Source organism: Podarcis vaucheri (assembly GCF_965113315.1).
Source record: "Podarcis vaucheri genome assembly, chromosome: 8".
NCBI lineage: Eukaryota > Metazoa > Chordata > Lepidosauria > Squamata > Lacertidae > Podarcis > Podarcis vaucheri.
The window spans coordinates 68,612,556-68,635,697 of record NC_138766.1 but is presented as its reverse complement, the minus strand read 5'-3'; the positions used below and the strand labels follow the sequence as shown (position 1 = coordinate 68,635,697).

The window sequence follows — 23,142 nt, the reverse complement described above, 5'->3', positions numbered from 1 at the left end:
GACCTGGGACAGCTCAGTCTGTAGAGCATGGGATTTTTAATCTCAGGTTCATGGTTCCGAACCCCACACTGGGCAAAAGATTCCCGCATGATTCTATAATCATTTATGCTTGCTGGGGCTAGTGGGAGGTAGAGTCCCACAATGTTTGGAAAACAACCGGTTCCTCACTCCTGCCTCATAAACTTACTGTCATAGTTATTAATATATCCTAAATTCAATTTTAGTAATAAAGGTAAAGGCAAAGGGACCCCTGACCATTAGGTCCAGTTGTGGCCGACTCTGGGGTTGTGGCACGCATCTCGCTTTATTGGCCAAGGGAGCCGACGTACAGCTTCCGGGTCATGTGGCCAGCATGACTAAGCCACTTCTGGCGAACCAGAGCAGTGCACAGAAACGCTGTTTACCTTCCCGCCGGAGCGGTACCTATTTATCTACTTGCACTTTGATGTGCTTTCAAACTGCTAGGTGGGCAGGAGCAGGGACCGAGCAATGGGAGCTCACCCTGTCACAGGGATCCGAACTGCCGACATTCTGATCGGCAAGTCCTAGGCTCTGTGGTTTAACCCACAGCGCCACCCGCATCCCTTAATTTTAGTAATAGCAGCCAGTAATTAGATAATAAACCCCCTACCTACAGATTCATTATCTTAAACAAAAAACCACTCAACAACAGCAACACAAAGCAACCTGTGGTTTTAGTAAGTAGGAAAAGCCCGTGTGCAGGAATGGGGCACCCATGGCTCTCCCAGGAGTTGTACTTCAACTGCCAGCATCCCTGAATCCTGACCATCGGCTGTCAGGCTGGGTCTTCTGCAAGGTGGGCTCCAAAAACAGGTTCTTCACCCCTGTCCTAGATTATGTAGAACTGAATTTGCCTTTGAGGGATTTAAACTGGCAAGGCAGCTTGGTGTCCCTAGAACTCAATGCACTCTCCATAGTTGCCTCGCTGAGTCTTTGGGGCTTCTTAAGAATTGTTTGTGCGGTATAAACAGCCACCAGCTATACCATAGATAGATCAGTGGAGCTGGCAGGGGCTGATGGGAGTTGGAGTCCAACAACGTCCAGAGAACCACACAGGCTCCTCTCTCCTGAGTTAAAGCCTGGCAGCTGAAATTAAATAAAGGGAAACAACCCATAGGTCCTAATAGACAATTATTATTTTCTTTATTGTGAATTACTAGTTCGGGCAGCCATAGGGTGGTTTGTGGGAGTTTTGCTGGGACATACTAATTTGACTTGGCCTCATTTTCTTTGGTTTGAGTTGATATTATATAATCAGAGTTATTTTAAAGCTTGTTCCCCCGAGATGCCCGGAGCTCATTGAGGCCACCTGTTCTAACTGTGTGCTCTGAGAACCGACTGAGCAACACGTCGATCACAGCTGCCGTTTGTCATTCTCCAGGCGCCAGAGCCATCCAGGTTACTCAGTTTCAATCACACATGGGTTGGAAGCCATATAAGCAGCACTTTTTCCTGCCTTTGCATTCATCCCTTTTCTCTTTTTCTTTTTGCATAGCCTGCCTCACCTTTCAGTGCCCACAAGAGCCCACCTGAAACTCTTATAAGAAAAGCCACCCAAGCCTGTGTGCTGCAGAGGTCATGGAAATGTCTTATTTTCAAAACGTGGCCTGTTCTGGGTGCCGGCCAGGTTAGGATATATGAGACTAGCAGCAAAATATATTTGTGTTTAAGTTTCAGATGGGTTGGCACAGACCAAGGAATTCCTACAGCACCCAGCAGCAAGTACAGTGGTACCTCTGGTTACGTACTTAATTCGTTCCGGAGGTCCGTTCTTAACCTGAAACTGTTCTAAACCTGAAGCGCCACTTTAGCCAATGGGGCCTCCTGCTGCTGCCGCGCTGCCGGAGCGCGATTTCTGTTCTCATCCTGAAGCAAAGTTCTTAACCCGAGGTAATATTTCTGGGTTAGCGGAGTCTGTAACCTGAAGCGTATGTAACCTGAAGCGTATGTAACCCAAGGTACCACTGTACCTCATTAAAGGAAAAAACAAAATATCAAGTGATTTACATAGAACCGGAAAGCCAAAATATTTCAGTGTAGATATAGTATACTGTAGTCTGTGGAAAGCTCTCCACTGGTAAGTTCGCCTGGCGCCTTCATTATACACCTTTAGGCACCAGGCAAAAATGTTCCTTTTTAACCAGGCCTTTGGTTGACCTAATCAACATCCCATACCCTTTTAAAATGTGGCTCTTTTTTGGGGGGAGGTATTATTGGGTTATTGCTTTTATTTTAATTTTATATATTGTGATCTTTTTATGTGAACTGCCCTGAGACCTCTGGATATAGGGTGGTATATTAATAATAATAATAATAGTAATAATAATAATAATAATAATATAGCAACTTGAACAATCACATGTCAGTTTACCCAGAACAAAGTAGGGATTGGAGAATCTGTCAGTTTTGGTTTCTCCTAGTCCCCCCCCCCCTTTTAAGTTCAGTTCTACCCATTTCCACATCAGTTTGAAGCAGGGTTTTTAAAATTTTTATTTAAATTTGACTGTGTTTCAGTTCACATATTGTTTTGGAAAATATAAATGTGGCATTTTCTCTTTTAAACATGAACTGAGTTAAATTTCTTCCCCATCCTTCCTCCTTGTGACTTGGGAAACTACGGTTGTATTAACGCAGCCTACAACCACGCCAGCCTTTTCTGCAGCTGCAACACACTGCTGACGAATATTTAGCTTGAGATCAACCACAGTCCTATTTTACCAATATAAGATGTAATAACAAAAACATAACCAAACAATGGTTAGAGAAGGAAGTTTCTGCAGATCAGCAGTGGGGACCCTGTGGCTCTCCACACAGAGGCGGCATGCTGTGCACCCGGGGGGGGGCAGGGCGAGCCCCCCACGGTGTGCCTTTTTGTCACCCCCCTCAGGGATGACACCTGGGGCGGACCGCCCTCACCGCCCCCCCTTCCTACACCCGTCTCCATATATTGTTGGACTCTAATCCCTTTACAAAACGTTGTACTATTTTACAGTGGTGCCTCACAAGATGAAATTAATCTGTTCCGCGAGTCTCTTCATCTTGCGGTTTTTTCGTCTTGCGAAGCATGGCTATTAACGGCTTAGCGGCTTTAAGAAAAAGGAAACAAACTCGCAAGAACTCGCAAGACGTTTCGTCTTGCGAAGCAAGCCCATAGGGAAATTCGTCTTGCGGAACGACTCAAAAAACGGAAAACTCTTTCGTCTTGCGAGGCATTCGTCTTGCGAGGTACCACTGTATTGTTGTTAGCCGCCCTGAGCCCAGCTTCGGCTGGGGAGGGCGGGATATAATTAAAATTTATTATTATTATTAGCCACAACCAGCATGGGAAGGGTCAAACAGACTCTCTCATTTTGTTGAACTGTATCAAGTTTTTTTCTTAAAAATGAAACCAGTCAGCCCCCTATCTTTTTACATATTTGATGATAACCAACCACAGGGAAGACAATATACTTAAAATTCTGAATGCCTGGCATCTGTAAACAATATCCTAAGCCTATTTCATGTTATCTTATTTACATTCCTGTGTCCAGACAACCCATGTTTGGGTTAGCAGGATATTGCACGCAGGATTTGAGATAGAGCTACGAGCAAAGGTTGCTTAATGTTCCTAACTATATTCTTGGCTCCAGGGCAGAAATCTTAGAAGGAAGGAACTGGGAGAAGATAAGAAGAAACTGGGTCATTGTGACTCTGTCTTGAATACAAAAAAGATAGCAAGCAGTGCAGCTACTCATTTATGTCATTAGACAAGATATGAGGCCTTTATTTTAGTACCGTTGAAATGTTAGTGTTCTTCCTCTGAACAGCAGAATGAATGCTCTGGACCTTTTCCTTCTTAAGCATATTTTGTTATATTTTCCATCAAATAATATAGAAAATATACAAAAAGTATTTTCAAGACAGGAAAACCTCTATATAAATAGAGGATATTGGGTTGCTGTTGTTTTATTTTGATTATGTACTTTGTGGTTTCATATTCTGATTTTATTCTGTGAACCACCTGAGACCTGCAGATATAGGGCTGTATATAAATTCAGTTAATAATAATAAAAAAATTATACATTGTCTTCTAAAATCCCACAAAATGGGGACATTTAGTCCAAGTCTCGAAGCATTGCCTGCCTTGTAAACATTGTAATCGACACATTCTCAGCTCAGATCTTTCTAATTTCCCTTCTTTAATCAACCACCTTTTAAAGGAAAGAGTAGTAGGATGGCATAATTCTTTTAATGGTCAACATTCTTGCTGTCATTGTTTGGTTTCAAAGTAACTCACAATGCTCTTGATATTATTGACCGGACAGTATTAAAAGAGGATCTGAAGCTACCATTAGGCTTATTGTGTGCACAGTTTTTCTCCTCCTTGGTAGGTGGTTCTCCAACACATGGGAAAATAAACACATTTTGAGCTTTAGATAAATTTCCTTTGGCGAAGAGGGCACTGATGGGCTCTTCCTTTATAAATATCTGCTTACTTACAGATGTAGTCTGAGCCAGAACATAGATGCAAGTAGTCCCCTAAAGGCACAGCAGATGCAAGTAGTCCCCTAAAGTCAAGAAGTATTCCCCTAAAGGCACAGCAACAAGAAGCAGGTTCAAAACTGCCTCCCAGATTTGCTGCTTGATGCAGCTTTCTCACATTGCCTGATGCTTAGAAAGCATCACTGCCCAAGCCCCAGAAAGTCTTAATCCATTACATGTCCTTGAAGACAGTTCAGCACTTGCTGTATTTATTTACTCAGCAAACAGCCTCTCCACTGATTTCAAAGCCAATGGGATGTTTGTTCTTTCTGTTAAAGTTATATATTAGGGAAACAATTGTTTTGCAATACAGCGCTGTTTGAAAATGTATCTCAGCAGGTGAAGATTGTTAATGGCGGTTTCTACACTGTGTGGTGCCATTAAGTGTTCATGCCCATGTGCTCTTCTGTTTGTGTACTAGAGACAATTTATTTGCATCCAGAGATTTAACTTCTAGAAAGAGAGCTGAATGCTGAAGAAGGAGAATGCCAGCACCTCACGCTAACAAAATACTGACATCTCCAAAAGACTAGTGGTTAAACCAGGAGTTAGGGACTGTTGGGCTTAATGCCTTTTGTCTAAATAGGGCAGGGATTGGGGAGCCAGTGGCCCTACATGTGTTGTTGGACTCCAACTCCCATCAGCCTCAATGGCCAGTGGTTAGGGATGATGGGAGTTGTAGTCCAGGAACATCTGGAGGGGCATAGATTTCCCCATACCTGGAACAGGGTGACCTGGTTGAAATCAAGGACAAGGCATAAAACCAAGGGTTGCAAACCCTTTGAGGCCCATGGGATAATTTCCAAACCAGAGAAAATGTTGAGGGCACCTTGCAGACATACGCACACACCTACTGCAACAAGGGAAGGTCACTCATTCCCCCCCTGGGCAATGGCACTGGAAAGGGGGAGTGAGGTATGAACATGCAAGGAGAACAGCAGCAAGGAGAACAGCAACTAGCAGTGTTACACAGTAGATGGCTGGGTAGGGCTTGGAGGAAATTCGTGCTTGAAATCCTGGAGAGCAGCTGCCAGTGAGTGTGTACAATATTGAGTTAGGTGCACCAATGGTCTGAATCAGTACAGAGTTTCCTATGTTCCCATCATCTATCACCCTTTTTGATTATATTGTTTTAAAACCATGGAGACCATCTGACATTTGCATTGGTTTCAGTCACTTCGAGTCCAGTTGGTTCATCCTAAACCAGTCGCCATAGAAGAGAACTAAAAGGCTTGCAAACCATTTTTGTTGGTTCAGCCTCAAAATTAGACATAAAGAGGTGATGATGGTATCTCAGAATCGCCCTTATCCATTGCACTTGTTCCCCCCACCAGAACAAGGATTTAACTGCTGTGCCCTGTGCTCTTGTAAACCAGACTATTGCAACGTACTCTGATTGGGGTTGACCTTGAGGAGTGCTTGAAAGTACCAGCTGCTGCAGGATTTGGCAGCTCACTGCTAGATGGGCATGGGCTGCCAGACTTATTTAAGATTTATTTTTAAACTGCATTATTTCACTTCTGGACACTCTTCAAGGGGCTGGCTTTGACCTGTAATGTTCTGGGACATGTAAATTGTAGGGAATTTCTCTTCCTGTGCAAACTGTCCTGAAACCAATTTAAATTCACTGAGGAAGCTTTGCTTTGGGTTCATGTTTGCACCATCTCACATCTCTGAAACTTGCCAGTCTTGAGATTTTAACGAGTGAACATTTCAAGACAGGCATTTAGCAACCTGATTTGATAGTTTCCCCTTATTATTATTTCATGGTATTGAAGCCTTCCTCACTTTGTTGCATTTTTAATTTTATGTAATTATAAGCTCAACTGATTTTATTTTAAGAAGGGCAAGCGGGGTGTGGGGGAGAAAGGAGCAGTGTTTTTTTGTTTACTTTTCAGAGGATCTTGCTATAGTGGATTGGCTCAGACAAGATCACTTACAGGTCATTTTCGACACACTGATCCCAAGGCATAAATATGCCACCCATTTCTTCTTTTTAAATAATGGTGAAAAAGTATTCAATATTTTCGAAACAATTTATAACTAAGTATTCTTTACATGAACTTTTAAGCATATGTTGTAGTGGCATTTGCCAGAGATGTCGTTTTCCAAGGGCCCCAAGTCTAGTATGCATGGCATTCTGAATTTAATCTGCTTGATGACTCATTGACAGTACAAGGCACAGGCAGGAACTCTGCTGCAGTGGAAATGCTCATTTCCTCAATTACTCATAAGTAAAATATGTTGGGAGCACAGCCTAGGAAACGTATTAGGAATGTGAAGTTTACTCTGCCAGAATTATTTTAAAGAGGCACTGAACATTTTATACTGAATGGGAAAAAGGAAAGAGCCAGTTGTTATAGTAAGGATGCACACAGAAGCAGTGTGAGGAATTGATTGACATGCAGTCTGATGGAGGCTGCTTGCGTGAGGTGCCTCTTGGTGTGCTTTCTAAAATTCTCACCTTGCTCTTGCAACAGCTTCAAGGCAGGGGGAGAAATTCAAGGGGACATCTTCACAGCTGCTAGCAAATAAAAAGCAACCTACATAATTTTTTAAAAAATATACAGTGGTGCCTCGCAAGACGAAATTAATTCGTTCCGCAAGTTTTTTCTTCTTGCGAGTTTTTCGTCTTGCGAAGCACGGTTTCCCATAGGAATGCACTGAAAATCAATCAATGCGTTCCTATGGAGACCGTCCAGGGACAGAGGGGAAGCGCCGCTCTGTCCCCTCTTTTGAAGCAAGGGGCTGCGGGGAGAAGATAGCTTCTCCCCGCCGCCCCTTGCTTCAAAAGAGGTCTGGGGACAGCGGGGAAGACGTGCTGCGCTTCCTGCTGTCCCCGGACCTGGGGCTGCGGGGAGAAGGTCGCTTCTCCCCGCCGCCCCTTGCTTCAAAAGAGGTCCGGGGACAGCGGGGAAGACACGCTGTCCCCGGAGCTTGCGGGGCAAGCTTCGTTTTGCGAAGCAAGCCCATAGGGAAATTCGTCTTGCGAGGCAACTTGAAAACGAAAAAACCTTTCGTTTTGCGAGTTTTTCGTCTCGCGAGGCGTTCGTCTTGCGGGGGACCACTGTATAGCTTGTATAGACCGATGCATGCTGTCCCACACAACAAAAATTAAAATGGGCCGAACTCTTTGGAAACCCAATTCTGTAATCTGAACACACTTTAACAGTGCATGTGTAAATATTGCCACTATAAATTCAGTTCACCAGATTTCAATGAGTTTGCATTTTAGTGTGCATTGCTGCAGAAAGTCTGCAGAAAGTTCTGAGAGTCACCGGTTGTCATATTCTCTTTCTGTTAGGTCAGGCATGCCCTGTTTCTAGCCCTTGACTCCTGCAGTGGAGGCTTGTTTTGTTGCCCAAACCACATCTAGTGTTTAATTAGATCAGCACATTTTTATACTTGTCAGCATTTTTTCTTCTGTGGAAGGTGAAACCCTGTACTCCTTCACCTAATGGATCAGCAAAACTGTCAGCTAAAAAGCCAAAATTCCAGAATCCTTTTGTTGACAGTACATGAAGCAGATTGGGAAAATACACACAACATTCTTGTTTATACGAAATACAGGAACAGTAGCTAGTCAGTCATGTATATATGAATTGTGTTTTTCCACTTCAAAGCTGTTTTTAAGAGACCTCCTGATTTATTCCATCTGTGGTTCAAGCCCATACAGCAATAACAATAAGAGAGAGTGAGTGATGAGGGCTGTCCCACACAGGATTAATTTCTTCTCTCATTAAAACCTGAAATCAGGAAGTGCTTCAAATGCTCCTCTTACAAACTGGGCAAGAGCAAGGCTTCTCTTGAACTTTATGAAATCACACCTACCTCTGAAACTCTGAAAGCACAGGAACTGAGTATCTACATGCAGTTTGCTTCAGTGCCCCCTGTACTCAATCCAGAAAATTCATTGTACACAAGAACCTGAATCCTCTACCTTTTGATCATTTTCTCCATACACACCCAGCTCCTACCCACAAATCTTAAAACACTGCACAAGAGATGTACACATACAGTGGTACCTCGGGTTACATATGCTTCAGGTTACATACGCTTCAGGTTACAGACTCCGCTAACCTAGAAATATTACCTCGGGTTAAGAACTTTGCTTCAGGATGAGAACAGAAATTGTGCCGTGGCGGTGCAGCGGCAGCAGGAGGCCCCATTAGCTAAAGTGGTCTTCAGGTTAAGAACAGTTTCAGATTCAGAACGGACCTCCAGAACGAATTAAGTTCTTAACCCGAGGTACCACTGTACACATAAAATATATGCAAAACTAATGCATGGGTTCAGCTTTAATACTGACAGTGACATCTTTCTGTATCTTGGCATCCCTTTTAAGGCATGTGAATAATCACTATCCATTACAAGTACAAATTTATTTAATCCAAAACAGTTTTCAAGTACACAATATGAAAGAAAGATTCTACACATGAATATTTACAAAGTACTGCAAGCAAATCCTTTGTGTATGTGTGTCATTTTAAAGCCGTAATTAGTTCCCAGAAAGTCTTTTCATATAAGAAATCTTTCATCCACCAAAGTTTTAGATGCCAAATTCTTCTGTCCAACTGTATTACGAATAAACCTAAAAATCTGAAAAGATAAAGCCAACTTCAGATGTTATGGCATAAATTGTACAAAATACTCCATGTGTAGCAGCAAATCCTTATTTGACAGGATGTTAAGCTAATGCTAGATGCTCTTTAATCTCATCTAAGGTTACTGTCTTAGATTTGCCAAGTATGATCAATCCAAGTTAAGCACCTCACATAATAAACAGTAACTGGAAAAGGCTGAAAATAAGACTTGTTGTTTGGTCACCCCAACAGTAGCCTGAAAGCAAGCTGCTTTTCATAGTGAGGGGACTGTTTACAATTTATTTCCAGACCACTCTTCTAAAAAAACACACCACAAATTTAGTATAACAGAGCTTGTTATCAAGTTCAAAACTGTGCTGTCAACTTCAAACATCTTTATTATGGGAAGATCTTCATAATGATCATCCAGTTAATGTTACAATAGAGATGTGAGACAAAAACGAACCAACAAACAAGTGTTTCTATGGTTTTATTGTTACTTTGGTGTTCGTTGTCAAGGGAGCCTAGAAGAGATGCATCAAAGTGGGGCTACTCTTTGGCCTGGTCTGAGGCTCCAGCTGGTGCAAAACATTGTGACTAGACTGTTGATGGGGACAGAATATGGTCAGTGCATAATTCCAGTGCTCAAAAGCTTGCACTTGTTGCCCCATAAGGTTGAGTTCAAAGTTTGTGCATTAATTCACAAGGCCCTGAACAACTTGGGTCCAGAATACCTAATCCCTTATACAGTGGAACCTCTACTCACGACCACAATCCATTCCAGAGGCCCGTCCTTATGGCAAAACGGGTCGCTGGGAGAGGCGCCAATGTGCGCATGCACGGGCAGCGATTGCCCACTCCTGCTCATGTGCGAATGGCGGCAAACCTGCCGGTTACTCCTGGGTTTGCCCTGGTCGCAACTTGGAACGTCTGCGAGTGGAGGCGGTTGTAAGGAGAGGTTCTACTATATCCATATTTAATCACAGAGGTCTTCAGGGGAGTCACTGTTAACGGTTCCCCCACAGCTCAGATGCATGGTTCATATTCACAAAGCATGGTGTGTTCAGTATTGGTGGCCCTGTTTTGTGGAACTCCCTTCTGGTTGAGGTCAGACAGCCCCCCCCCACCTTGAACTTCTTAAGGTTTTTGTTTTTAAATTCCAGTAGGCATTTTAATTGAAACCTGATTTTATAGTTTTATTGATTTTTACATTTTTTTGTATTCTATTGCTTATACACACCATTTAGAGGTTGTCATAGCTAAACAGTATAAATGAAGGGAAAACCCCCAGCTTTATGACTGACCATTGTGCAGTATGTACTGTATGCCCCAATGGTAGATGATGGGGCCTCAGCATGATCTCCTCACCAGAAATGAAGAGAAACAGCCACCAATCGTAGCAAATGCTCCCTTTCATTTGAGTCTGCCTGTAGGCAGTATGCAAGAGGCCTGCCAAGGCTAGGACTGGTTGCAGTGCCAGCACTGAATTGTGTTCTCGTACTGAGATTGGGGCTCAGTTTTATAAACTGTTTTGTCTAGGTCAGGCTAATGGGTCTGATATCCTTTCGAAATTTGGAAACCAACAAGTTTAGGAATCCTAGTTTTGAAAATCCTAGAGGCCATGTGGTAAAGCATTTTAAGAGTTGGTAGGAAATACAGCAGTCATGCACCTTTGTTGTTTGAACAATGCAGATTTTATTGGAAAGTGGGGCAGTACTAGACAGTTCTGCACTAATTGCCAGTTTGCACTAATTGACGAGCAGAGGGTGATGTTTGCAAAAGCCCAACTGAACTTACAATATCTGCTAGCACAGTACTTGAAACAAGAAGTGGAATGACGAGAGTCTAAAAATATCCTTCCTTGGGAGGGATAAATTAGCCGGGATGATAGGCCTGATACACACATACATTCTATCTGGCATATGTTAGTCTTCAATGGGAAAAGTCATTCAATTTTACCATAGACTCTTTCCCTTTTCCCCCAATGTATTTTGGGTTGGATGCTGGTTTGCAGTGAGTAGAGTTCTGCTTACATGAGATTCCACTGGAGGAAGGGAGGGGGAGAGATGATTTTTGCTCATTTCTCCTTTCCCCTATATGCCCTGAAAAGCAGCTCTGGAGGGTTGGGAGATATTTGGGAGCAGCTTGGGAGGTGGTGCTGGTGTGTGTGTGGGGGGGGGGCAGTAAAAAACATCTCTCCTACACTGCCTCCAGTAGAAACTTCCACAGCATTGGAGTCCTGTTTTGTTCCAACATGCAGTGTTTACTCTTAGGACTGCAAGTCTGCAGCACCTGTTTTTTTTTAACAGTGCCTAGCAATCTTACAAATAAACAAACAATTATCTGTGATGTATAATAATACATTTTGTAGATAACTGAGAATACAAACTACTATATGCTATCATTTAAAAAACAACAACATTCTCTACTCCATTCCAATAAAGAGGCTTACCTCTTGTTGCAAATACGTCAGGACAGCTGCTAAAACAAAACTTTGCGTGGCCATATCCACGATGGTGAAAAACAGCATGTCGAAGATGAGAAGTGTGGCTTCATTGCCATAATATAGCACATCACTGAAAGAATGTCCTTCATCTGCAAATAAGGAAACAAGCTGTTGAAAAACATGTATAATATCTGCATCAAAAAAGCGGTACAATGGGAGAAAAGCTTCTAGAGAATGGATAAAAACAACAAAAGTAAAACAAGTAAACTGAAACCAAAAGTTAGAAACATAATAATCTGCAATAGCTACAGTTATTTCATTCCTTTACTGTGAAAGCTGTAAAAACTTAATTTTATAAAATGGCTTTGTATTGCATGACATCCCATTGTGCACAGATGTCCATTAAGTGCTTACTGTTTAAAAATCAGAAGCCGATTACCAAGACTCATTCTGAACATTCTTACTGATCTCTCTGAGTATATTTTATTATATAACTTAGAACAACAACAACAAAAACACTCCACCTTAAAATTATATGTTTTAAAGATACCAAATCCAGCATGACTAAAACATGAGCTATGCACATAAATTTCAAAATTATAGGACTAAGAATTTAGCAACCAATAAATGCCATCTAAACTTTATGGTGTCATTATCAACTACATTATCTGGTAACCCTTAGTTATCTGGCCAGTGTAACTGTCTCAGGAACTTCTACCAGAACATTGCAGAGATTCAAAACCTTTCTGAAAATCAGTATTTATAAAAATACAGTTTGGAGCATCTGGTTTCCATTTTGACAGAAGAAAGTATAGTAGTCCAACTACTCTGGACATCAGCTTTAGCTGCAGCAGAACAAGTCCTAAACTAATGGCTAACACTATGACAGGTGAAACTTCTTTTGTTATGCCTGTCAAGTGCAGTGCTGGAAGGACTACAAAGTTCAAGATGAAACAGGTTCTGTCTAAACAAACACTGTGGGATAAGACACCTTTGGCATCTAAGAGGAAGTTTCAAGTCCTGACATCAAGTTGAGAGAGAAGGCTGGGAATGCTGTGGACATAGTGTATTTTGATCTCAGCCTTCTTGATCTTGATCTCAGCTAAGGTTCTGACAAAGTCCTCCATTATATTCTTGCAGAAAAGCTGGCAGAATGTGGGCTAAGAGGTTACCGTTAGGTGGATTTGTAGTTGGCTGACTGACTGAACCCAAAGAGTGCTTATTAATAGTTCCTCAAAAGTGACAAGTGGGCTGCTGCAGGATTCTGTCCTGGGCCCATTGTTGTTCAATGTCTTTATAAATGACTTGGATGAAGGAATTGAGGGGATGTGCATCAAATTTGCAGAGGACACCAATTGGGACTAGATGAGCCACTGACCTTATCCAGCAGACTCATATATTGCTAGTGAAGCTTTTCTTACATGGATGAATAACAATGTTTTTTCCTATTTCAGATATACCTTCACTTCTTCTACTATTATGTGATTCATTTATTTGTAGGCAAATTTCATTTCTCCTAGGTACTGGAGAATTTAAACTCCATACTGCTTGATGCATTTCTGGCATGCTCCAGTAGCATTCAAGTGCTTGGTCAAAAAATAAACCAAAGAAATTGCTGGGACTCATGTAGACACAAGCCATTAGGATTCATCTGCTCACCTAACATAAAAAATTAACATCTAGATTGATAATACCATTGTAAAAGATGCTCTTTTCCATTGGTTCCATGAACTCCATTCCAAGGATTTTCTCCAGCAGTAATTTGTCCTTTACAATGTAATCCATCTCCTTATGAACCTATAAGTGGAAAAACAAAACAAACTTTTCATTATAAAAGCACTTCTAAGAAACAAACAAAGAAAAGCACTATTTTATTTATTTAGGGATTTATAACCTACTTTTGCACTTCAGAATAAAGAACTAAAGACAGCTAATGTAACAAATTAAAAGCAAACAACAAGAATATAGCAACTTTAGAAATACAACACACATCGAAAGCAGCAGAATAGAAAACTACAAAAAGAAAAACATTTCAGCGAGGGAGTAAAAAAGAAAAAGAAAAGAAAAAGGATCAGGCCAAAGACTTTCCAAATGCAAAGAAACAAAATTTATTAAAAGGCACTGGAAAATCAACAGAGAGTAAGTAAGGGGATCTTGTATCAACTTGTTATACAAGTGATCAACTTCTGTGGTGTTGACTGCAGGGCAGTGTACCAGCATCTGCACAGCACAATCTCTACTCTACAGGATCAGATGACAACGGAGGCTAAATCACAACCCCTTAATATCAAAAACATTATTCAATCTTTTTATTAAATGTTAATTGTGATACTTACATGATCAATAAATGAGCCTAGAAATTTATTCATGGTATGATATGCTTTAGTACTCTGCTCAAATGTAGTTGCAGATGAATTCAAAAGTCTAACAGGACCCTGTTTCTGGGGAGAAAAAGAAATAGAAATAATTTTAAAATGCACACAGGGTCTCATTTGACACAATGGATGCGTAAATTAGCTGGAAATATCCGACTGCATTCACGCTCAGAGACACATATGGCTTGCAGCAAAATACTTGATTGAAAGATGCCCTTAAGGTTATAGCTCTCTTCAGGTGCTTGATATTTGTGTTAATTTAAAATGCAAGACATACTAGTTCCAGCTGCCATTATGATTAGCCTGCACAAGTTTAAGGACAATCTTTGGAAGCAGCAAGCTTCCTGTTCTTCTAGAGGTTTCTCACGTGTTTTGGAGGCCTCTGTGAATACAGGAGGCTCCCTGCTTCAGAAGATTATCTTTAACATCATATAAGAGTGCACAAAATTCTAAACCACTCACTGTACCCAATAATCCACTGCACCAGAAGATGGTCCTAGTACAGTGGTACCTCCAGATGCAAATGCGATCCGTTCCGGAGCCCCGTTCACATCTAGAAACAAACGTAACTAGCGACGGCACATCTGCACACGCGCACATTGCTTTTCGTCGCTTCTGTGCACGACGGCTTCCAAAGTAATAATAATAATAATACTCTAATACATCATTTTGAACGTCTGCCCATGTGCAAGCGGCGAAACCTGGAAGTAACGTGCTCCGTTACTTCCGGGTTGCCGCGGAGCGCAACTTGAACGCGCTCATCCCGAAGCACATTCAACCCGAGGTATGACTGTAGAAGAAATTCAGACACAGCTGAAAATACAGGAAGTTCTATCAAAGTCCAGTCGTGATCTCATTTTTTAATGACTGGTGGTATGAATACTTACTGACTGATTTGAAACATTTCTGTACAACGTCTCATCAAAACTGATTCCAGGATGGAAAATAGATAATAATTTGTATAAAACCTAATACAATATAGTAAAACATTCACACTAGAAATAATTATAATAAGACAGCAGATACAATTATAACACAGGCTAAGGGGTTGTACAAATTAAAATGCATGGGTAAATAAACTGTACTTCTGAGGAGGACAACACTTAAGACCAGGAACTCAGCAGAAAATGTTAAGACATAGGCAGGCTGGTATGTGAAGAGATGGTCCCTAAGGTAGTTGGGGCACAAATCAAGTAAGGCTTTAAAGGTATGTACCAGCACGAGAACAGCATTCTACACCCTGTGTCATATCTTCAATTTCAGTTTTTGGACATCAAGGTTCTGCCACACGGATACTTAAAGGACCCAGACACAAAACGATACTCATAGACAAAAGGCTCTGCTGTCCTGGGAGGCCACAGTTCACATGCAAGCATTCCACACAGATGCACAATGTAAACTTCACTCATATCATCTATTTTTGTCTGTGTGTGAATGATCCATATGCACAATGCATGGTCAGAATAATGAAGATGCACTGGCTGTAAAGGATATATAAGATTAAGAAAAATAGATGTGGAAGATTCTATGTCTTTCTTGAACTAGACTCCGTCTGGACATCGACATTTTAAACACAGAGGACAGCACAGCAAGTCTGCCAATAGTATACATACCCTTGTTAATGTTTCGTGGATCCTGTCATACTGCTGCCTCATCTTGCTTGAAATGGAAATCTGAAAAGTCTGACCATCTGTGTTTGGTAACAAGCCTCTTTGACTACACAGATTTTCCTAAGGAGATGACATTAAGCAGAATTGCTGGAACAAACTTGAACAAGGAATGAACTCAAGAATTTATTATCCATTCCGCTGAAACTGAGCAACATCTGCTTTTACCCTTTTGTACTGATAGTTAAGTTATAATAATAATTATTACTGCTGTTCTGCACTAGAAATGCTAATTACAAGCCAGAGAAAAAAAGAGAAGAAAAAAGTGAAAAAAGACAAACTTAATAAAATTAGGGCAAGGATACAAAGGACAAATAAGTCGGGTGTGTAAAAGAGTGGTTTCTATTTGTTTCTCTGAAACATCACTATCCCATTCTGGTGTGATAGATTGTTTATGAAAGGATGTGGAGTTTCAGATGCAGTTGTTGATAAAACATGGGAGTCAGTTCAAAATTATAACCAAGAAAAAATATGAGGGTGTAAAAAGGATTCTAGAAAATGCAACCAACTTTATTGCTTGACTTACTCTTAAATATCTCTCACCCCCCCCCCCAAGAGTGGCAACAGTTAAGCACATATTGAAGTACTGTACAATGAAATACAAAATAACTAAAGTTCTTGTGCATGGATTCTTGATATATGTGAGTTTTGGGATTCCCCTTCCTAGCTGTTTTACATACCGCTTCCCTCTTTAGGTTCATATTCATCTCTTCCATATTGGTATCTGAATGCCCATGCACAGACCGACCATGAATATAATACCCAAAGCATCTGTGTGACAACAGAAAGACTGAAATCTACAACGTAAGAAAAATAAAGTTCAACATCTTAAAAAGTACAGATTCAAATAGTAATATAACTTTACAGTGTTTCTTTTCAATGGATATGAAGATTACTTGAACAAGAAAGCAAAATTCTGGACAACAAATCTATTTTGCAGTTATTATTTATGAGTTACGTTCCACCATGATGCAGTTAGTGAGATACAATATATTTTGAAACTTGGCATATCTTTATTCTAGGCATCTATAAATCTGTGAGAAAGAGGATGTGCTTATAGATAGTTCACTCCCCCCTTCCCCACTTGACTGGTGGAGTGAGAATGAGAGGTCTGGGTTGATTCTCAAATTACTGTTGAGGGCCCTGAGTCTACTAAACTATATATAGTATTGTCTTCTCCTTGTTACACAAGTGAGATCCCTGTTGAGATTTTGACAAGGAACTGGTGGAATAAAGAGCAGCAACTCTGGTTTATTAATTGCTATACTATGCTATCTGTTAGAGCAAAACTAACTACATATTTATAGCATTCTAAAGCATTAACATACTTCACAGAGAAAGGCACTAACTGGAAGCATAAAATGATCGAATACTTACATTGCTCATACAGCACAAGTCAACAAACTGCCTTATCTTATCTTCTATAAATCTTTCATAGAAGACAGAAAAGTAAATCACCTGTAACAAATCAGATTTACTAATGAGTTAAGGATGTGCACTTTCAATTTCTCTGCTTTAGGAGCCAGTTTTAAACAGAAACAGTCATAAGAGTATAAGGCATGAGCTGCCTGTTATGCCATTGTTTTATAACGTCCAAGGCATTCTGCCTCCTCCAAAGAAGATGGGGGTAATTTAGAAAATAAGCAAAAGCTGGGATGTAGTATGTTGCTCTCAAATTACTTCAGTCTGGGATGCTGGGCAATTGTATATGTTTTGTCTGCCCCTATGTTGTTGACCAGGCATAGGAAAACTCGGCCCTCCAGATGTTTTGGGACTACAACTCCCATCATCCCTAGCTAACAGGGTCAGTGATGATGGGAATTGTAGTCTCAAAACATTTGGAGGGCAGAGTTTGCCTATGCCTGTTGTTGACTAATGACCTAGAGGTGATTGAGCAATTCTGTTTTTGTGTGTGTTTTTTCCTTTCTTGAGAAATCTGGAAACTGCACTCTCAGTTGAGCATTCCTGCTGCTGCTGCTCCTCCCCTCCTTTGTTTTTATTCTCTTTCAACTATGTGTGAAAACTGCAAGGAGGCCCATTCTTTGTTTTGTCTTCAATAATCTTCTCTTATCTGCAGATTCTGTATGAACTATTTCCAATAGCACATGTATTTCAAATTGCAATTAGACATTTTAAACCACTTTTTTCAAGTATCTTTTGAACTTTCCAAAGTTCAAACCCACCAATAGAATTCCAGAGGAAAGTTGATTTTCCACTGTATGTTCATAGGTATGTCACAAAGCATGTCTGCTCTTTGTACACACACGTGTACAAAAAAGTTTTGTTAGAGCAGATCACTAACACCAACTGAGACCTTTTATGCTAATAACTGATGGATGTCAACTTCGACATTCTTCCCAATGGAAATAGATCTCCAAATAAAGAAAAATGTAGAAACAAACAAATACTTAGTTTGTGCCTTTCCAAGGACATCCAATACAACCAGAATTATAATCTTTTAACAACAACAAAATCAGCAAAGGCAAATCTGTATAACTTGAAGTGAAGACAGTTAAATATATAGTGGCAATGGAAAGGTCTACCTGTATTATGGCAATCACTAGCCAAAGGACAGCAGACACGCCAAATCTCAGAATACGACTCCAGGGAGCTATGTAACTTTCTGGGCTCCTTTTAAGACTGTAAGAAGAATCCATTAAGGCCAGATTTGAAAACCCCACAACCTGAAAGCGTAATTTTGAAAATAACAAAAGATATTTCATTAGTAATCTGCATTAAAAAAGAACTTCTAAATTGCTGGACTTCTACAGTAAAATAACAGAACACAATATTTTTGACCATGAGGTAATATTTTATTGATCTCTACTTTTATTCAAATAAAAATAATAATTCTACACTTATGGAAAGACTTGCAATTATGATGCAGATGTAGTGGATTATGCTGGATAAAACCGGAAGAGAATTCTATAAAATAAAAATATAACAATTTCATCTCCCTTCCAAAGCCAGCTGAGCCATTTTTAGTTAAGACTTAGCAAAAATTAACACTAGAACAGGATAATTTTAGCTACGGAACTTAAAGATTTGACCATTCCGATGAATGCACATTGATTGTAATTCTGCTTTATGATATCAAGTATTTAGCTGAGCAGCTTGCTTCACTTCCTGCATCATAAATACTACTTGGCAGCCAAGAACCGAATCTGCAAAGTTTTGTTATGGAAAAGCAAGTCTAAAATGAAGGCAATACTAGTAATAGCTCTGCAGGTTGCACAGAAACAGCATTAACAGAGCTCTTGTCCTGTTCACTAATAATATATGCCCAAGACAATTAGTCCTCACCTGCCTTCTCATTATGTGTGCAGGAGAAAGCATTTGCTAACCATTTAATTCAGCTAGAGCAAGTATTTCAGCTGATGCTGCATGATGAATAGATTAAAACTGATGTCTAGTTGTGTCATGCTATTTGTTTTTAAGATACAACTTAGAAAGATCAAAAATCAAAAGAATGATAATGAAATCTGAAAGTCACCTCTAAGAAGAAGAGAATAGCAAGCACTTGGAAGAGAGGATTTATTTTCCTGATGGTTTGAATTTCATTCCACTCATTTGCTATGAAATACGTTCTCCATATGCTCACAGGTGCAGAAATACTTCTTACGCCATTTTCTCCTGTGGAGAAGCATAGTTCAAACTGTAAAGATCTTAAATGTTATTTTTTTATATCCTGCTTTTCCAGCTTAAATAGCTTCCACAAAGCAGTTTGCATCTATTAAAATACATTTTAACACAATATAATAAGCAGTAATCTCAAAAACAAGCTATAATATAAAAAATATAAAATACATTGACAGGAAAACTGAAAACAGAAGAATTAAAAATATCCCAATCCAAATAATGTAAAAGACCAAGAAATAACCCATAAAAAACTTCAAACCATTATCAGTAATTAAAAGCAGATAGGACTAAAAAGGTATTTAATGCCTGCTTGAAAGCAATTAAAAATAGAAGGCCAAACATATATCCCATGGGAGGGGGACACAATAGTGTGTCTGTGAGCAGGGCTTCTGGAGCCAATCTTAGGGCCCCAGTCAGTTTATATAGGTCGCAAATCATTTAGTGCTTTAAAAGGAAGTCATAAGCACAGGAACATGGCCAGTTATTAGCAGCAGCACAAGGGGTGGTATCCAATGCAAAAGTTCTTTTAGCACAAGGACTTCAGACTCTGCAAGGAAACTCTGCACTTTCTCCATACACCCCCTAAATGTCTTCTGCAGAGGATGCCAGGGGCACACGGGGAGAGGAGGTGGGGGGGGGGAGTTCTGCTGCACAGGTGGAAATCCTTGCGTCAACAGCGCTACTTCGTTAGGTGTTGCCCACATTCAAATAAAACAGTATCTTAACTGACTACAGCTGGGACATATTCCTAATTTCTTGGGGCTGTTCCACACATTCACATAGAAAAGGGATGGTAAACCTGTGGCTATCTGGATATTGCAACTCCCACCATCTCTGGCCACTAACAATGCTGGCCAGGGCTGAGAGAAGTTGTATGAACACATACCTTCAACTGCTTTAAGAACTTTTCCTTTAGGGCGCTCCCAGTCGATGAAAAAGATATCTACCGTAAGTTGGGAAACAAGCAGATGCAAAAACTGCAGTGCCTAAGGAAACCATTTAATGAAACAAAAATAAACCTAAATTAGCATTTAGGACAGGAAGACAACTAATTAAAAACAGGAAGTCATCATTCAGAATTGTACAATTTCTGTTGCAATCCAGAAAACCTGGCTGCAGAAGTAGGATAAAAACTCATTCCTGATTAATATTTCCACTTCTTATATCCATCAACAGGAGCTGGCTGCATTAGGGTTGGTGGTGGCAACTCAAGATCATGGGGAGTATATTAAAGTGTAGTTTCACTTGAGAAACCTGCTGCTAGTTTGGCAATTTAACTCATCCCTGCTCTGAAACTATTACAAATTTGTAAACAGGGTCAGTTAAAAATTAGGAACGTTTAACTTCCAAAGATTGCTGTGAAAGAACATGTGCTTACACCTGCCCCCCTGAAATCTATGGGACTGTCACTGTGCAAATCCTACTCACATGGAGATGCAAGTTCCATTGAGTTCAATGGGACATAAGAACATTAGAAGACCACTGCTGGATCAGACCAAAGCCCTCCCTAGTTCAACTTACTGATCTCCAAGGGGCTAACCTGATGCCCATGGTTTGTAGCATAGCTGTGGTTGGACAGTGGCAGTTCTCCCTCTGCAAAATCAGACTGGATATTGGGTTGCATCTGATGCTCTTCCTCTACTCTTCCTGTGCCCTTAAAACATCTGGAGCAGATTTTGAAAGAGCATGGGGTGCTGAAGGGAAGAGGAGAGAAGAGGAGCCTTCTGTCGCCCAGGTGGAAATCTGCTGCATTAGTGGGACAGCAATGTTGGATACGAAACATTGTATTCCAAATCAAGTTTTATTTCATTTGAAAAAAATATTTTTGTTTAGCTTTAAAACACTGAAAGACAAATGTGTCCTGCCAGTGTCAATAACCCATTATTTCTGTATTGCAAGGCAGCAGCTGGGGTGGGGGTATGAATGGGAGAGTGTGGCTTGCAACAGTCCTCCAATGTAGTCCATTGTAAATACTACAGTTTAGAGGCAGGGCTGAGTCTGGCTTGGATTTCTAGTCAAAATTCTGCATACAAGTCCCCTCTCAGGTTCTAGCAAAGGCCAGTCTACTTAATTTGCCTGTATTTGCTGTTAGGTCTCTCTTTTTAAAAATTTTCGCTATTGGAAGACAAATAAAGAAGTGATACCTTACCACTGAAACTATTTTTCTTTCTCCAGAAAACAGCAGACCTGGAACTTTTGCTAAAAATGCTAACCCTGATACGATTTCTCATTTATAAGACAAAATTAACCACAGTATCAGATGGGCAACTTAATTATTAGTGCTCTGCACAAGGCTCCCCCTACCCTTGAGATTTGGGTGACCCTCCCAGGGCTAACCTGGGAAACACTCACCCCACCATGGATCCAGTTCCAACATAGTTTGGGGGGCAAGGCTTATGTTTAATTAGTTAAAAAAACCTAATAAAACATTCCTCTCCCAACTGACGAGGGGAGGGGTCTGCAGAGAATTTGCTTGCAAAAGAGTTCCCTGTGTCAGGACGTATTGGTACCTCTGCTTAACAGCAAGAGGCTTCTCTGTATCCGACTCACCTGATGCCCGAGTCCCTCTGAACAAGCTGGTTTCTGCTCAGGGCTCAGACAAATCCAGAGCATGGCCCTACTGCTTACCTTAAGAGCAAAAGCACATCCAATGTAAGAAACAAAATTGTCTTCTTGACTTGGTAATGGTAAGAGAACAGAGACATACTGCTGTGCCTGTGGAGTGAAGGGTCTTCATTAAATCAAAGAAGCTGCAACTACATGTATGTTGAATCATATCATACAATTTCTACAACTGAATTTAAAATAATGGTTGCTTTTGCTGAAGTTACCAGAGCTTGATGAAAATTAGGATTTGGAGCATTTTATATATATAGAAAAACTAGCTCTATTTACTACTGCATGCACTTTTAAAGTTAGAGGAAGAGGTAAAGTATAAAGGACAAATACAGAGAATATTTTACAGGTACAACTTGCCTCAATGGTCTGGTGAGAAAAGCAAAAAGGGAAAACAAAACACACAAACATTTAGATGTCGTATCTAACATTTATATGTGAACAATTGTTTATTCATCTTTAAAGAAAAACACAATATGATGAAACTTACTTTGAAAAATATAAGCCAATATATCCCTGTTCCCACTGAGATGATGAAGAAAACATTTGCAAGGTCGCCAGAGTAGAATAGCAAGAACTTCAGAACTGTCTACAACATCAGAGTACAAATGTGTTAGGTGCAATGACAGAAAGGTGTCCCAACAGAGACAGACAGAAATGCTATTCTTATATAGGGTCTCTACACCTGTATCTAGTAACTTTATGCAGTGATTCAGAAAATGGGGAGGCACCTGACTTTGGAACTGTGTTTAGACAACAGTTACCCACACTTTTTACTGGAGCTTTTGTGCAATGTGATGCACAGTTATATACTGCTACACTAGCCATGTGGATTTCATCACCTCCAGTAATCCTTCAGTGAACTGAGTCACACTGGCAACTTGCAGGGATAGGCAGAGGTGCTGCTTCAAAAAAAGTTGTCCAGACGTGTTCTTAGGTAACAGAAGAGCTAACCTAAAGTTGCTGTGCTCTATCAGCTGATAATTAATCTTTAATTGGAAAACGTTGTTAGCTATAGCCTTAAAAATAGAATAAAAAATCACCCCCTGAAATGAAAAGACTCTGCGTAGTCTCTTTTTATAAAAGCAACCATTATCAAATAAAAAGAGGAGCGGCTAAAGAATAATACAATTATTCTTCATTTGTTTTGAATTCCAAGGATTATCTGCTACCATCACTTCATAGTTATAACAGTAAGACAAAGAAAGTCAGGGTTTTCCCTGTCATCCTGATATGTGAAAGCATCATGAACAAGTACTATGGATCCAGTGCCC

The 23,142-nt window shown here is 40.3% G+C and overlaps 1 protein-coding gene across 3 annotated transcripts in view; it reads right to left on the bottom strand.

Annotated features, from left to right (window-relative positions):
* Positions 1-8,909: 8,909 nt before the first annotated feature.
* The window catches only part of TMEM67 (transmembrane protein 67), a gene marked incomplete at its 5' end in the record, with an annotated part of 33,149 nt that continues 18,916 nt past the window's right edge, over positions 8,910-23,142 (bottom strand). For 2 of the 3 annotated variants that reach the window (XM_082233638.1, XM_082233639.1), the window contains 12 exons: positions 8,910-9,141; positions 11,578-11,720; positions 13,266-13,368; positions 13,908-14,012; positions 15,560-15,676; positions 16,294-16,410; positions 16,991-17,071; positions 18,157-18,297; positions 19,107-19,246; positions 20,139-20,238; positions 21,881-21,967; positions 22,359-22,457. In XM_082233638.1, coding sequence (XP_082089764.1) covers positions 9,061-9,141; positions 11,578-11,720; positions 13,266-13,368; positions 13,908-14,012; positions 15,560-15,676; positions 16,294-16,410; positions 16,991-17,071; positions 18,157-18,297; positions 19,107-19,246; positions 20,139-20,238; positions 21,881-21,967; positions 22,359-22,457 — 1,314 coding nt within the window. In that variant the 3' untranslated portion in view covers positions 8,910-9,060. Of the gene's footprint in view, positions 9,142-11,577; positions 11,740-13,265; positions 13,369-13,907; positions 14,013-15,559; positions 15,677-16,293; positions 16,411-16,990; positions 17,072-18,156; positions 18,298-19,106; positions 19,247-20,138; positions 20,239-21,880; positions 21,968-22,358; positions 22,458-23,142 lie in introns of those variants that run through there. The other variant, XM_082233640.1, reaches the window with a different exon arrangement.